Source organism: Pteronotus mesoamericanus, unplaced genomic scaffold (assembly GCF_021234165.1).
Source record: "Pteronotus mesoamericanus isolate MK-2021 breed Mesoamerican mustached bat unplaced genomic scaffold, CSHL_Meso_final contig_20, whole genome shotgun sequence".
NCBI lineage: Eukaryota > Metazoa > Chordata > Mammalia > Chiroptera > Mormoopidae > Pteronotus > Pteronotus mesoamericanus.
Genome location: NW_026555085.1, coordinates 9,648,365 through 9,664,682, shown reverse-complemented (window position 1 = coordinate 9,664,682; position 16,318 = coordinate 9,648,365). Strand labels below are relative to the sequence as shown.

The 16,318-nt window shown below is 38.6% G+C and overlaps 1 protein-coding gene across 1 annotated transcript in view; it reads left to right on the top strand.

Annotated features, from left to right (window-relative positions):
• The first annotated feature begins 453 nt into the window (after positions 1-453).
• The window catches only part of KIF6 (kinesin family member 6), a 408,870-nt gene continuing 393,005 nt past the window's right edge, over positions 454-16,318 (top strand). Inside the window, exons 1-3 of the mRNA XM_054570213.1 lie at positions 454-519; positions 4,476-4,585; positions 9,156-9,230. Coding sequence (XP_054426188.1) covers positions 454-519; positions 4,476-4,585; positions 9,156-9,230 — 251 coding nt within the window. The remainder of the gene's footprint in view (positions 520-4,475; positions 4,586-9,155; positions 9,231-16,318) is intronic.

The following is a 16,318-nucleotide window of genomic DNA, read 5'->3' as shown; positions in this document are numbered from 1 at the left end:
AACCAGAACACTGCTGTCACAGATCAAGTGCCATTTCTTCAATGAATGAATACTGAACACCAGAAAGACCTCAGTGCTAAATAGAGGTGCTGGCACAGAGGAAGAATAGATGAAGGAACAGGGAGAAGCATGGTAATTGTCACCCCATTAACCACCCTTCAGGTCAGGTCTGGCGCTGAACCTGACGGCCTCAGACCAGGCCTCCACCACGCGCGAGCGCACCATTCATCCCTCCGCCCGCCTTTACCCACCCCCTCAGCCCCTCCCTCGGGACCGCCCCAATCTATAAGCAACCAGTAAGTGAGAGGAGGCGGTCCCGGTTGGCGCAGTGCTCCGTGGGTAGAGTCCCTAGTTACTGTTGCTAAGGCTGCTGCTTGCCGGTGGTGGTAGGAGCCAGAAGTTTGGGGAGCCTGGGCCTGAGAGGTCAAGGGTCAGTACAAAGCCGGGGAGGAGATGGTGAAGCAGACGATCCAGATTTTCGCCAGAGTGAAGCCCACTGTCCGGAAGCAGCCACAAGGGGTACGGGGCGGAGCAGCTAGGGCGCAGGAGCGGCAGGGCCTCCCGGGCTGGGGGAGGGCGGCCAGCGAGGGGCCTGGGCCTGGGCCGGGCTGAGGGGCTCCGGAAGCCTCCCGGAATCCAGCACATTCTGTCCGAGGAGCCCCGACAGCCACGCAGACACCAGCGCCCCGCTGTGAAGACTCGGACAGATACACATGCGGGCGCTCCCACCAAGCACAGCCCTGTGGGCGCAGACATCCCTGCAGCTGGGCACGCAGAGGAGACGCGTGCTCTCCTATGTCTGTACACTCACACAGGTTGCGCCTCAACTACGCGCCCGCCTTGTCCCTTTCTGGGAAACGTTCACGCATTTCTGCACACACATACATTCAAACTTATGTTTCGCACACTGCGCAAAACGTGTAAGCAAGAGATGTGTGTCCATATATGTCTGAGATATTACAGATGATAAATTCAAATATAGATGCACAGAGTATATGCATTGTGGTTCTGCATACAGTGGGCCCTTAGAATTTGTTGACTCTATTTTCATTCTGCAACGGAAGCATGAGCTTTGGCATATACTAATTGCATGTATAAATAGATATTTATGCATCCTGACAGAAAGAATATACATATACTCTTTATTCAGAAAACATTACCTGAGCACTTACTAGGTTATTCCTCTAGTGTGCTAAGCTCAGAAGTGTACAAAAAAGATTAAGTCATTGCTCTTGCTCTGAGCAGAGATGCTTTGAATGTTTCTTATATGGTTTAAAACATTGTTTTCTCTCTTTGGAAAGGGGCATAGTCGTTCTTACCACTTATGTGCTTTGGTTACATGATCCTGGTTCTCAAGAGAACCCTAGAAGGTTAATGTTATTTTTCTCATTTTATAGATGAGGAAACTGAGTCTCAGATAAGGTGAAAAATGAAGCCAAGCCATCCACCTCATGAGGGGCAAGACCTGATTTTAGTGTAGGATTTCTTTCTTTTCTTTTTTTTATTCCAAAGCCCTTGGATCTTCAGACAAAAATTTTTGCCTCACAAAGTAAGGATTTAGGCAAGGGCAATCTGAGTTATATTAATCAATGCCTGGCATGGGTGTATTATTAATATTTTTATCCCATATCTATACTTCTACACTGTGCACATGTATAAATGTAACATCATAGCATCTCATAGTTTAGTATTTGCCTCATATATAATTTATATATATAAAACAAGGAAAATTTAGTGTCTGTCATTCTTTTTACTCATGGAATGCAGTGAGAAGATGCATAATAAGACTTCAAAGAAAATATTGGGGTTTTTTTTGTTGTTGTTGTTTTGAATAAAGCAGTGTAGAAAGGAGTCATGGGTGTCTTCCCAATCTCCTCTTACATTCCCTTACAAGAAGGTTTTTAAAAGTGCCTCATATGTAAAAAGTATATGTAATGTATCCTCCCCTCCTTCTCAGATTTTTGGTAAAAATGTTGAACTTATTTACGTAGACTGAGCAGTCAGGATCAGGTGCTTCAATATGGCACTGTGAGACCACAGAGACAGGACTGGGGGCTGGGTTGATGGAGAATCTTTGATGTAGTGTTGAACTTTCTTCTTAAAATGCAATGTTTGGATATTTTAGTGTGTGACGCCTTTGCATTTCTTTGGTGAGATTTTGTGGAATAGATTGTTTGGTATTCCAGGAAGTATTTTTAGGTGTCATGCTATATCTTAATTGTCAGATATCTTAACAAGATGCAACATTATGTGCTATACACAAAAATAAGATAGCACAGACGAACAAATTCCTGCTCTCCCTTAGAAATCCCACTTTAAGCATCTGTCTTTTTTGTCCCCAAAAGATTGTGTGATTGTTTCTCCAACTGGAAATGCTGCTTGTGGCTTTAAACCAAGAGTGGCTCAAAGGTTTTTTTTTTTTTTTCCCCTCTTCATTTTATGGCTCCACTACTTCATTAATCTTATTTCCTTAGGCACTATAAATTAAATTATAGTAACTTATAGATGATAAATCAGAAAATACATAAGATGAGCCTCTGATAATGGCGGGAGTTTTCATTTGTACAGTGCTTTGTATATTTCAAAATATTTTCATATTCATCTCGTATTCATATTCATTAGATCTAATTGTTTTTTATTCTTTTTCCTATTACAACCTTTTATTTTATTTTAAATTTAAATTTTTTTATTTTTGTTCAAATACAGTTGTCCCCATTTTCCCCCATTACTCTTCCCTGCTTTACCTTCCACTTTCAATCCTCCCCCGATCTCCGTTTTTGCCTTTGTCCATGGGTCCTTTATATATGTTCCTTGATTTGACCCTTCTCCTTCTTTCCCCTCTTATTCCCCTCCTCTCTGGTCTCAGTTTGTTCTTCATTTCCATGTCTCTGGTTCTATTTTGCTCAATTGCTTCTTTAAAAAACTACTGTATCTCAAATACTTTTGTGACTAAGAGTACAAAGCCAATCTAGACTAAACAAATTTTCTGTTATAAGGGGCTTTCCTTAATGCCTCAAAGAATGGCTTAATGATAGTGGTGGCTGTTGCTATTTCTACTCTAATAGATAGTCCTTTTAGTCTCCTGAGCACTGAATGTTACAAGTTTTTGTTGTTTTCACTGTGTGGCAACCCTCCTGTACATTTCATGTCTTACACACCCCTTTTACTCACCTGTCTGGGCATTAACACTTTTTTTTTTCAATGTAGTACCCTAATTTTTAAATGTCTCTTGAGAAAACCTAGCTAGATAGCCTTGGACCTGATGCCGTTACTTTTTACAAATAATTTTATTTTACACAGATTCTTTATACTTTTAAATGAGAGTGTGTTCAATAAAAGCGTGCTTAGGAAAATTATTCAGATTTTCTGGAGATTTAGATAGGCTATTACTTGTTTGAGAATATGACTTTTCCCCCATAATGAAACATCTAATGAGTCTTAAACAGCAAATATGGCCTGTTAGAAAGAATTTTATTTCCTGGTGAAAGACAAGAAGGCTTTCTTAAAAACCTCTAAATCTAATGACTAACATTTTTTATGGTGCATTACAAAATGCTTCCATTTCCATGACATCATTTGATCCCCACAGCATTCTTGTAAGGGAGGCAATTCTGTTTTCCTCATTTTATGTATAAGAAACTAAGATTCTGAATGTGCTGGCTGGTCACACATCTGGTATATTGAGATCAGCATTGGACCCAGATCTTTGGACTCAAAATCTTATGCTTTTCTTTATTACACATGACCTCTTTATAGGCTTGACTCTTGATTTTTCTGGCCAATAAATAAAGCAGTACATAACCAAGAAGACGGTCAGAGAATATTACAGTTCTAAGGGGTTGGTTAAGACTCTTCATTTTCATATCAACTTAAAGAGGTTAAGTGATTTTTCCCAGATCATTTGCTAATTAGTGTGAGCTGGGAGTAGAACCTTGAAAATGACAGCAAAGACATGAAATATATGTGTCTTTTGAAACCACATATCTTTTATCAACTGCTGACTATATGTCATGAAAACTTGGGCTTCTTTGAACATAATTTGAATTAGAGCATTCTTTTGAGCTCCCTCAGCAGTCTCAGACTCCTATTATCTTCTTGTCTAGCATTTTGTAAATGTTCAGAAATGCTTGTTGCTTGTAGTAAAATGTTAATTTCTGGTACATAATTTCACAGCAATATTTAGATAATATGTTGCTTTCAGGGTTATTAGTTTCTCAACAACAGAGATACTCAATGTTCAAATTTGAATATTTGATTAGTCAAAGATGATCTGATAGAACATTAATTTAGGTTTTACCTCTTTTTCAGTTTCATGTATTTGCCTGAGTCTGTACACAGTTCATATACTGTGTTTTGACTTTTTATCTTAAAAGTTTAATTTTTTATAAAATTACAGTGCACATCGTAATAACATGGTCATAGTTCAAGCCAGAAATTTACCATTTTATACTCATTTCTTGTCTTCAAATTTGCAGATTTACTCCATAGATGAAACTGAAAAATTAGCACCTAGCTTGGAAATTATCGTACCTCGTGATTTGGCAGATGGGTTTGTGAATAATAAGCGAGAAAGCTACAAATTTAAGTAAGTTTATCTTCCTTTTTCTTTATTTCTGTTTTACTACAGAACTAACTCATACTGCGTTGATATATACTGTGAAATCATTAGCACCATTTGTGAGGAAGAGTGTAGTGCAGTTCTCTATTTTATCTGGTAGACAGAGAATTCAAGTTATCTTTTCACTGCTGTGCCCAAAGTTGCAAAGAGGGTATTTTTCTGTATCCACCATGATACCCCAAGATCCCAGCCTTTCTTTACTTCATCAGTGTTACCCTTTTCCTATTTGGCCCACTATAGTTTAGCACTTACAGAAAGTTCAATGCATGACTAAATTTTATTAAAGATAAGAACTTAAGGAATGATCTGTATCCTGTATAGGTGAGCCTTTTTTACTACATAAATAATATACAGACCTCAATGTACAGATCAACACTCTGTATATGTATTGTCCAATATAGCAACGACTAGCCACATGTAGTTCTTCAGCACTTGAAATGTAGCTAGTCCAGATTGAGATGTTCTGTAAATATAAAACATATAACATATCAAGGATTTTTGAAAGCTTCGTATGAAAAAAAGAATGTAAAATATCTCACGAATATTTTCATATTGATTCTATATTAAAGTGATAAAATTTTAAATATATTATGTTAAGATATATTAAAGTTAGTTTCACTTGTTTCTTTTTACTCTTTTAAAAATGTGGCTACTAGGAAATTTTATTTAAATCACATATATACTCACGTTTTTGGACCGCGTTACATCCCTCTTGGACAGTGCCGAATGAACCGTGTGGTTCAGGAGCAAAGCTCCGAACGGCCACCCTGGCTGTCTGTCGTCAGCGCCTTTACACCAGACACTCTTCCAGGAGCCAGGCCTTGAATTTTGCGATAATGGCTATTTCATACAGTCTTTATTCTCTAGTTTCAGATTATGTGATTTCCTTTAATCCCCACTTTTGATTTTTGGAGGTTAGAACCCAAGTTAAATCCATATTTGACATGTGGCCCATACTTACATGGTGATTTCTGGGTTCTGTTGAAGGAATCCTAATTGCTTTCTTGCATTTCTCTCTAGGCTGTTGTACATAATTATTGTTTTGACACCATTTCTGCCCTTGCCCTTTGGATAAAACCATCCTGGATATTTTATTTTTTATGATTCTCCCTCTTTCTCTCATTTACTTTTATTTGTAGTTCTCTTGGGTCTTCAGAACTCTACTCTTTGTCGCACCTGCACGTGTCTGTCCTCCCACCTCACCCCATCTTCTTTTGTCCCCTTTTATAATATGCAGGATTGCTAGCACACCTCACATAGTGAGGTGGTCCTCACCGTGTCTTTTTGCTCCCCATTGCCCCTCATTCTGTCTTTTAAGGAGTGGCCTTATAATAAATGACTTATTTTTTCTGAAGAGGGCATTCCCCCACTGAGGTAAGTATGCTGCATGCCTTAGTAGCTATATGGCTTCATGACGGCTGGCCTCGAGCGTTCTCTATAAGCCACACTTTGCTAAAACATTTTATTTGGCATGATTCTGTTTGATTATTAAGAAACAATTGACTGTGTCTCTGTGTATTGGTCCTTTTCAAAGTATATGTTATATAGATACAGAGTGAATTTACATATATGCTTATTGGGAAAGTGCTGTTTGCTTGTATTTAAATTTTTTAATCATTCTTTCTAATCTCTGAGTTAGGAACATTCGTTTGGTATTTTAAATGAGGAAATTAATAAAATATTTAACATACATATGTTCAGAGGTTAATATTTAAGCATTTTAAGGCTGTTTTCTCCCAAGAAAATTTATGTAATCAATAAATATTTATTGACCATTCACTCTGTGCTGTTTTAATGGCAGGCAATACAGCAGGGAGTGCAACAAAGCCCTGCTCTTACAGTGCTTTCATTTAGTGGGAGGAGATTCACAAGCAGATCAATAAGTAGAATGCGTTTCAGAAGTGTTGAGTGCCATGGAGCAAAGTAAGGCAGGGAAGGGGACTAAGGTGTGCTGGGCGAAGGGCAGCAAAGGCGAGGGAAGGTTGCAGTGTTTCCCAGGACAGGCAGGGAAGGTGCACAAGAGGGTGACATTTGAACAAAACTTGAAGTAGGTAAGGAAGCCAGACAATCAAACATCTGAGGGATGGGCATTCTGGCTGAGAATATAGCAAGAGCAAAGTCCCTGAGATGGGACAATGCCTGGCTTGTTTAAAGATAAGAGATATGTGTGGCTTGAGGAGAGTGAGCAAGGGGGAGAGGGGAAGAAGAAGGTTAAAGGGGCAGCAGAGTGGCCAAATCATATGGAGCTTTTCCCCAAAGTGCCATGGAAGGCCTCACTTATGTTTGAGCAGGATCATTCTTGCTAACATGTAGCAAATAGACTGTAAGGGAGTAAAGGAGACTAGGCAAGACATTTTGATAGTTTGGGCCGGGTAGTAGCAAGTGGAGATGTTGAGAAACAGTTGGACTCTGCATGTATTTTAAAGGTCAGGGATGACAGAGTTTGCTGGTGGGTTGGCTATAGAGTGTAATGGAAAGAGAGGAGTCGAAGATGCCCTAAGGGTTTTGGACTGAACTTTTAGAAGGATGAAGTTGTCATTTGCTTGCATGAGAAAGACCAGGATGAACAGTTTTGGGATGGGAAGAGATCAGCATATGCCAGATTTGAAGTGGAGTTTAGAAAAAGCCTATACAGCCTCCTAATAAGTGAAAAGGCCTCCTAGGAATCAGGAAACCTAAGTCATGTCTCAAAGTGCATTATTGATTTGTTCCAGGACCATAAGTAACTTACTTTATCTCCCTGGGATAAAGCAACTTTTTTCCACTGTAAAAGATTAGACCCACCTTGTGAAACTCTGTGATTTTATTTTTCTTTTCAAAGGTGTTCAGAAAATAGCTGACCATAATGCCTTTCCAAATTATTATGCAACTATTATTAGGTAAAATTAAGTATTTTGGGATAATGATATTTAACGTTTAATGTAATTGCATGGTTTATTGAAACCCTTGCTATCACTTTGGTTTACATGGTGGTAGATGTAATTCCTGTTGCTTAGGGAAATGGGTCTGGAAATGGCTGTTGATTCACTCAGTCATCGTCAACCTGGTAAAGTGTCAAAGCAGCCTTATCCTCATCCTCAACAGCACCTCTGGGTCTGTGTTCAGACAGCACAGTAAGCAGGGCTCTGAGGAGCACTGCAGCAGCCATGTCCTCTGTGTTATGTCAGTGTTCCTATCTGAAGCTCCAACGCGCCTACACGATTTGAGGAGTGTTTGGACACCGTCACTGAATGTTGTTGTCTAAAACATAATCCTGCCTGCTAAATGACGTAGTAGCCAGAGTGCCTTACAATATCTCTTTAAATACAGTTTCATTATTTGCTTCTTCAAAAGGGAGGTTGATAAGCTGTAGGGACGTTTCGAAGTTAATTTTGATTAAAGACAATGAATTCCATTCTATTGTGTACTTCCAACCCACCTCCAGATATCCTTCTGAACTCCTCAGTAGTGAAATCTGTCCTACATTTCATGTAGTCTCCACGTTAATCAAAGATATGCCCAATTCACTTGTGTGATGCAGACACACAGACCAAAGGTTCTGAAATCACTCTGAAAGCTGCTTATGTTTGTTTTAAATGTTTTGCTTTAAAGCATTCCCCTCCCTGCCCCAATTTTTATTTTGAAAACTTTTCAATATGCTGTAGAGGTGGAAAATTAATGCAATAAACTCTCCTGCACTCTATGTGGGAGAGTCACCAATTGTTAACATTTTACCTTACATACTACATTCTCATTCTCCGCCCCCCGCCCCCCACCATTATGTTTCAATGAAGGAAATACTTGCTGGTAGAAACTTACCACACTGTAAAAGAATAGACTGTGTGTCTTCTACCCCAGGCATTCCACTGTGCTTATGATCCTGTACTAAGCTAGTCAGAGTGCCACTGAACGGCAAAGTGAAATTGACACCATTCCACCTCCCCATGCACCTAGCCTTGCCAATCTGATAAAGAGTTCTGTTTGCAGGACAGATCTATTTTAATTTACTTTTTGACTTTTACTCGTGATCAACAAAGTGAAATAAACTTTTCTGAAAATTAAGTAGCTAATACTAGGATGTAGTACCTAATTAATAGAAAATAAACTTTAGAATTTTAAAACCAAGTTCAATAATCATACATTTCACAGCTGCATTCTTTTCTTATAGGTCAGACATCAGAAGTTCTTTGGCTGTTTACATCCTGTTCTTGGATTTCCATTTCATGCACTTATCTAGATTTGAATTTGATGCCAAGTGCAGACACTGTCCCTCTTGAGAGCTAAAAAACACACAGTTTATTATTTGGTTCAAAGCTGCTGCAGCTTTTCAGAGGGATTTATTGTGCAGATCTTGTCAAAGCAATACTGTTTACCCACCATTTGTATTTAGGGGTACAACAGCTCAGTGTGGTTGGGACTACAGGGCAAACATTGTGTTGGGTTAGGTAAGCCGAGTGATGTAAATATGGGGTACTTTACAAGCTGTCAGGAAAAAAAAATTAATCAAATAGTGTTTGAAGGTTCAGCTTTAAAATAATTACTGTTTCCACATTCGCAGATTTCAAAGGATTTTTGATCAAGAAGCAAACCAAGAGATCATTTTTGAAAACATTGCCAAACCAGTTGCTGAGAGGTAGGATTTCCTATATTTTGTTTAGTGGGTTAGTGGTTTTTCATCTTGTCTTCAATTCTCAGATAATTGTGGTGATGTACTTCAGTATATCAATTATATACTCAGGCTACAGGGTATGTAATGATGATCTCATTAATACCTTTTATTCATATAGCTGTTTGTTTTAGATTAGGTTCTGATCCTCAAAACAAGCCAGTGTGATAGACAGAATAGCTATTGTTACTTCCATTTTGAAAGATACATAAATCTCTGAGAATCAGAGAGATTAAGTGACACTATTCAGCATTGATGGCTAGTGGTGGCAGAATCCCAGGTGGTTTTCTGACTGTTAAGCCCAGTGCTCTTTCCTCAGTACAGTATTTCAAACATATGGGTAGGTAGATGTAGGACTAGGTATGGGTGATACGTGGGAAGCCTAATAATGGTTGATCCAGCTCTACCTCAGCATGATAACTATATTTCAAATCTTAGCCCTTAGCTTTTAGGACCCTTTTGCTTCTGTGTATCCAGAAAGTTTCAGTCTGATGACTATGAGAACTAAGGTCACGTGAGAATACTGAATAAACCAGAATGCCATTTTATTCATATATATCTGCAAAGTCTCCTTGGGACTAGACACTCAAGTCCTTTGATAAGCACACTTTCCTCTTGTAGGGAATCTCTATGGGAAACTCCTACTTAATAAGGTTGTTTTCTGATCCTGAAATGATTTGGGTGATTTCAGTGACCTAATAATCCCCAGATATAGCTATCTTTATGATTAAAATGAAAACTATACCTGCTAAATAAACCCATTTGTCAAGTCCATTAATCAATCAATAAACCCTTTCCCAGGAATGATGTTGGAAGCACATTGCCACATTTTTGCCTCACAAATTCCTGATTTATAAATCTTATTCAAACCAAGCACTTCTCTTTTGTTTTCAGCTTTATTATTGTGATGTAATTGACACATAACATGATATAAGTTGAAGGTATACAACATGTTGATTTGATATGTTTATAAATTACAAAATGGTTATCACCATAGTATTATATGCCACCTCCATCTCATCACATCGTTACCAGTTCTATGGCGAGAATATTTAAGATCTGCTCTCTTGACAACATTCAAGCCTAGGATACAGTATTATTAGTTATAATCACCATGCTGTACATTAGATCGCCAAACTTGTTACGTAAGCCCTTCTCTTTTGATATATATTTCTTCATAGTGGGTAAAATGCAATTGAGTAAGTGTAAGCTATTTTACTTATAGTTGGAATCCAATAACATATTTTTAGATTAAATTCAGATTCCCTAGGCTGGATGTCATACATTTCTCAAAGTCTCCTTTTCTCCTTTGGGGTTATGCCATTTTTCAGATGATTGATCTCATGTGTTTTATTTTGAAACTTCCTCAAATCATCCGGAAGGGAACCCCAGTTTCTGTTTCACGGATGTCTGGTTTTTCCTCCCGTTGCTGAGTATCTCTGCCAGCTTGAGCTCACTTCACCCTCCAGTCCTTGCTGTGCTGTGTGACTGAAGTTCTCGTCTTGCAGAAATTGGCAGAGTTGTCTCCACAGCTCTTTGAAGTCTTTGCTCTTAACACCTTCTCAGTAAAACCTTCTTTCATCACCCTATAGAAACTGCGTTCCTTTTTACCCTTCCCTATTTTCTCTTCTTTTTTTCAGCATTTGTCCCCATCTGACATACTGTATAGTTTAATTACTTATTAGTTTTTTGTCTGTTGCCTGTCCACTAGCACAAAGCTTCATCAAAGCTGGGGATTAGTTTTGTTTGCCGACTTACAAAGACCCACAACCCAATGATGACAGGATTTAAAAAATAACAGGCAAGAGCATCTTGATTCAGGCTGCCCAAGTTGGTCCCAGTGGATCAAATCTTTCATCAACAGGAAACACTCCTCTTTGTCCCTTTTGATACTTTTCTCCTTGTATCCCATTTTCCCTGAAACTATTTTTACTAATTTTTGTTTTCTCTGAGACTTTATGTGGTTTATCTTTCTTGATTTCTTAATTCAACTACCCTGGGACGTTTTGTTTCTAAGTATAGGTCTGGTAAATGAAATATAACTGGCTTTTGCCTTTTAATCAAACTCAGGGTGCCTGCTCTTTAATTGGTTACTGCACCAGTTCATATTTGTTATGATTATTGTAATGGTGTTTGGATGTATTCCTTCTGTCTAAATCTATTTTTCCATATCCTGTACCATATCCTGTTTTTTCCCTTCTTGCTGTTTATTGGTTTGTGCTCTTTGTTGTCATTGCTGGTGCTTTCCATCTTCTCCCAAGGTGGACACTTTACTTTAGCACATCTGTGTAAATTCAGATAGATAAACTTATTTGTATTTTTCTCAGTATCTAAAATTTCTCCCTGTCTGTCTGTCTCTCTCATTGTCTCAGTGACCTTAGCACACTTTCACTTTGGTTTTCCTACTCCCCTACCACTTGAAATGTTGATATCAACTGATAATTTCATTCTGGACTGCTATTACTCATTTATATTATCAGCATTTATTTAAATCTGTCTCTATTTTTCTTTTCTCATCACTGTTTCTTATACTCATGCCTATTTCTTGGATTCCTTTTAAGTTTTATTTGTAACCATCCTCAAATAATTTTTTAGTGAGAATTCAAGATTGGGGAGCTTTCTGAAGCCTTTCATTTTCCTTTACAGTTAAATGGCAATTTGAGTATAGAATTCTAGGTTACAAGTTCCTTTCTCTGAAAACTGTGAAGATATTGCTCCATTGTCACTTTGCATGCAGGGTTGCTGAATAGACGTCATTATCAATCTGGATCTCCTTTCTTTTTAGGAAATACCTGCTTTTATTTTCTGGATGTTTTTGGAGATTTTTTTCTTTTTATGTGTTTTTATGAAGTTTCATATTAGTGAGTCTAGGTATAGTTATTTTTTCATGCATTCTTATCATTCAGCCATTTCAATCTGAAAACTTTTCTGTTCAAGCTCAAGGGTCATCATGTTGATCATTATTTTGTTAATTAGAAGATATTTCTTCCCCTTCAACATAACTCTTCTTTCTTTCTGGAACTTCTAGTTCCAGAGCTGCCAGTACTGTCCTTCACATTCAAATGATAACTGGCCACTCACAGTTTCCATCTCTTTGTCTTCAGGTTCTGAGTTCTAGAAGAATGTATTAGTTCAGTCTTTGAGCATGATAATTCACTTCTTAGCCATGTGCATTCTCTTTTGCCTACCTCCTAAATTTTTAATTTTTACAATTTTATTTTTTATTTATAGGAAATGGAAAACAGTCTGTTCTTGTTATGAATGTGATATCCCCCCTTTTCTCTCTAAGGACAAGTATGATCTCCTTTTGCAACATTGGCTCGTTTTCCTGTATACTTTTTCTTCATGTATGTGTTCTTCTGTTGAGTTTGGCGCCTTGCTCTCTTGGTGCAGATTTTCTTCAGATAATTGGTGATTCCTGGTGGAGGGCCCTTTCTGTCATTAGAGAGAGCCATTGTCTGTTTGAGAACATGGTTTCTGTTCACTGTGGTTCACTGTCATGCCTGTGGGGAAGGAATGGCACATGCTGTTTGGAAAGGTATACCCTGAACATATCTGCTGGGTGCGAGAGCCCTCTTTCCTCCTGGGCATTGCTCACCACCCAGGGCTCTGGTTACTGTCACGGATCCAGGCTTCTACTCTGCAGAAAGATGTGCTGCAGCAGTGTGTAGACAGCTCAAGCATAGTCAAGTTTTTCTTTGATTCACCTCTGAAGGAGAGGGGCTATTAAGCAGATTACCTTACTAAATTAAGAACCTGGGGTGGCGGGAATCACTATCGTCATTGCCTTTAAATACGTTATCTACAGGATGTTCACACTTTATGGAAACTTGAATTGTGTGACTTTGAAGAGGTAAACATAAGATATCAATAAAATCTCATTTATACACAATATTTAAAGAAATATTTATCCTATAACTGTGTACTCTTGCTTCTACCAAGCCTGGCTCAAAAAATTTTGGCATCAAGTGGAATAACCTAATTCTGTCCCCAGCCCTGTGATTAACTCACTATGTGACCCTGCATCAAACCTTTCACTCCTGACTCAATTGTCCCCTCTGAGGAAGGGGATGCTAGGAATACCAAGTTTACAAGGTTGCTTTGAGGATGAAAAGAAACAATGCATCTAAAGGTACTTTGTGAACTTCCACGCCCTATTCAATGTAAGGAATGAAAAACTAGATATCTTTATTCCTTTTGCCACTTTAAATATGTGCTCATTGACTTCTGGCTGCAGCCTAAGCTGAAGTAGATACATTTTTCTCTGTTACTCTCACTAAGTACAGCTAAAAACTCCGGACATTATATATAAAACCTAAAAATGCTCTGAAAGGTGGAAAGGAGGAGGTAGACTGGCCAGGGAACTTAGGACCCGAGGGGCAATATGGAACATGGCGGAGAGTTCCCTTTTTTTTACTTCTTATATATTCCAGAATGGAAGCTGGAGAAACTGGGAACCCAGAAACACCAATAGGCGGAAACAAAAGTGCTGGGAAAAGTCTGCCCTCTACAGCCAGAGGACTAGGAAGAGGCAACCTAGCATGACAGAAACCTTTTAGATACTAGTTGTGCTGCTAACCCAAATGCCAAGGAAAAACCTACAGCCCCACCCCCAATGCTGGCAGCCAAGGCCAGATTGTAGCCGACCACCCACTGCCAGGGTGGTATCAGAGGAGGTAACAACTCTCTGCCCTGCCACCAAGTTGTCAGTGCAAGGCACAGGGGGATCCTGAAGTCCCTGCCATCCTGCATGGTGTCAGTGAATAGCAACATAGTGTCACTCCCTCTCCTATCTAGGGAGGTGTCAGCTGAGCCCTAAAAGGGAGGCTGAAACCTCAGCTCCATCTGCAAGAGTGAGGCCCCTCCACAGGTGTTGAGAAAGGTTGATGGGGAGCCTGGATCTTCACCCCACCTGGCAGGAGTGAGGTGGCACTGCTGTCCCCACACTAGCATAATATCAGAGGTGGCTTGCTGAAACAAAAGAATTAAACATGATTTAGAATCTTATACCTAAACTATCCAGGAGGTAGTTGGAAACCATGCATCATATGTGAAACATCAAGAACCAGGAAAATATCAACTTGCATAAGAAGAAACAATCCACAGATACCATTACATAGAAGCACTGGTCTTGGAATGGTCTGACAAGGATTTTAAAGTAGCTATTATAAATGTGCTTCAGTAAGCGATTACAAACATGCTTGAAACAAATGAAAAGATAAAAGGTCTCAGCAAACAGACAAACAAAACACATACAAAGAAGTACCAAACGGGAATTTTAGAAGTGAAAACTACAATAACTGACCAAAAAATGGTGGATAGGCTGAACAGCAGGGTGTAGAGGTCAGAGAAAAGAACCGACAGATTTGAACATGTAACAATAGAAATTAGCCAAAATGGACAGCAGGAAAAAAACAGACTGGAAAAAAAAAAAAAAGAACAGATCCTCAGGGACCCGTGAGAATTATAGCAAAAGGTCTAACATTCATGTCATCAGAATCCCAGAGGAGAGGACAGCCAGAGGTAGACTGAGTAGGGCTGAGACATTTAAAAAAGAATGGCTGAAAATTGCCTGAATTTGGCAACAGGCATGCAACTAGCACTTCACGAAGCAGGCTAAACTCAAAAGAAATACACTCCAAGACAAATCATAGTCAAATTTTAGAAAACTAAAGCAAAGAAATAATATTTCTGAGAAATGAGATGGGATGAGAAAGGATACCTCACCTGTTGGGAAAAGTAATTTGAATTACAGTGGACTTCTTATCAGAAATCATGGAGTCTAGAGAAAAGTAGCAGAATATTCTCAGATGCTGAAAGAAAAGTCCTGGCAGCCTAGAATCCTATGCTGAATGTAATTATCCTTCACGAATAAAGGGAAAATAAAGACATTTTCAGACAAAGGAAAACTAAGGGAATTAATCACCAGCATACTTCTCTAAAAGAAGGTATAAAAGAAGTTCTTGAAAAGAAGAAAAATGAAAAAAGAATGAAGCCTGGAACATTAGAAAGGGAGAAAGAACAACAGAATGAGCAAACATATGCAGTAATAAAATAAACTTTCCTCTTCTTGACTTAAAAAAATTATGTTTGATGATCGGAGCAAAAATTACAGCATTGTCTGATGACAATTATAAACGGGGGGGGGAAACATCTTAAAAGGAACCAAGGTCTCTTTTCTTCATTCATACTGGTCAAATGTCATCATTAGATCTCTGTGGTGGCAGAAAGTTCTGTGTCTCAATTGCAATGAGGGTTACTCAAATTTACATGTGACAAAATGCCATAGAACTCTATGCACATACTCTACTGATGCCAGTTTCCTGGTTTTGATGATCTACCGTAGTTATGTAAGATGTAACCACTGGGGGAAACTGGGTGTAGGGTGCATAGAAACACCCTGTTCTCTTTGTAACTTCCTATATATTTAGAATTATTTCCAAATAAAACATTAATATTCTGAGATATGAGAGTTTTAGTATCATTTGTTCTGTGATGTTCTTCCAGTTAGTAAGTTATGTCATCTAAATCGTTAGACTAGAACTTCTCCACCATGAGACTCAGTAAAGCTAATCCCATTTGACATTCACTAAAACATGCCTGGCAGTAAATGTTTTATTTTTCTCAAAGTTGGTTTTCAAGCAGAAAACACTGGTCATAACTGAATTATACAAAAACCCTTTGACTCCCACGGATCTGTTAAACTTCCGGCCAAAGTTGCATTTCATCAGATGCATTGTTTATAAGCCTGTTCCAGGGCTTGGCTCCACCAATCCTGCTACACTGAATTTCCCGATAACATTACATTTCTGGCTTTTGTGATTTTACTAACTTGCGAGTTTAACACTTTTTAAATTATATTTTCTACTAAAAACATAGGTTTGTGGTTAAAAACATGAAAACCTATCAGCTTAAAACCATGAAATTATGTAGATGATGACCTTGAGGTGCTCTACCAACATCTTAACAAAGAAGAGGATAATTTGGCCTCTCCACCTACAACTAGTGAATTTGGAGGTAGCAACGGCAGCCCATCTAGTAAGCATAGATTGTGT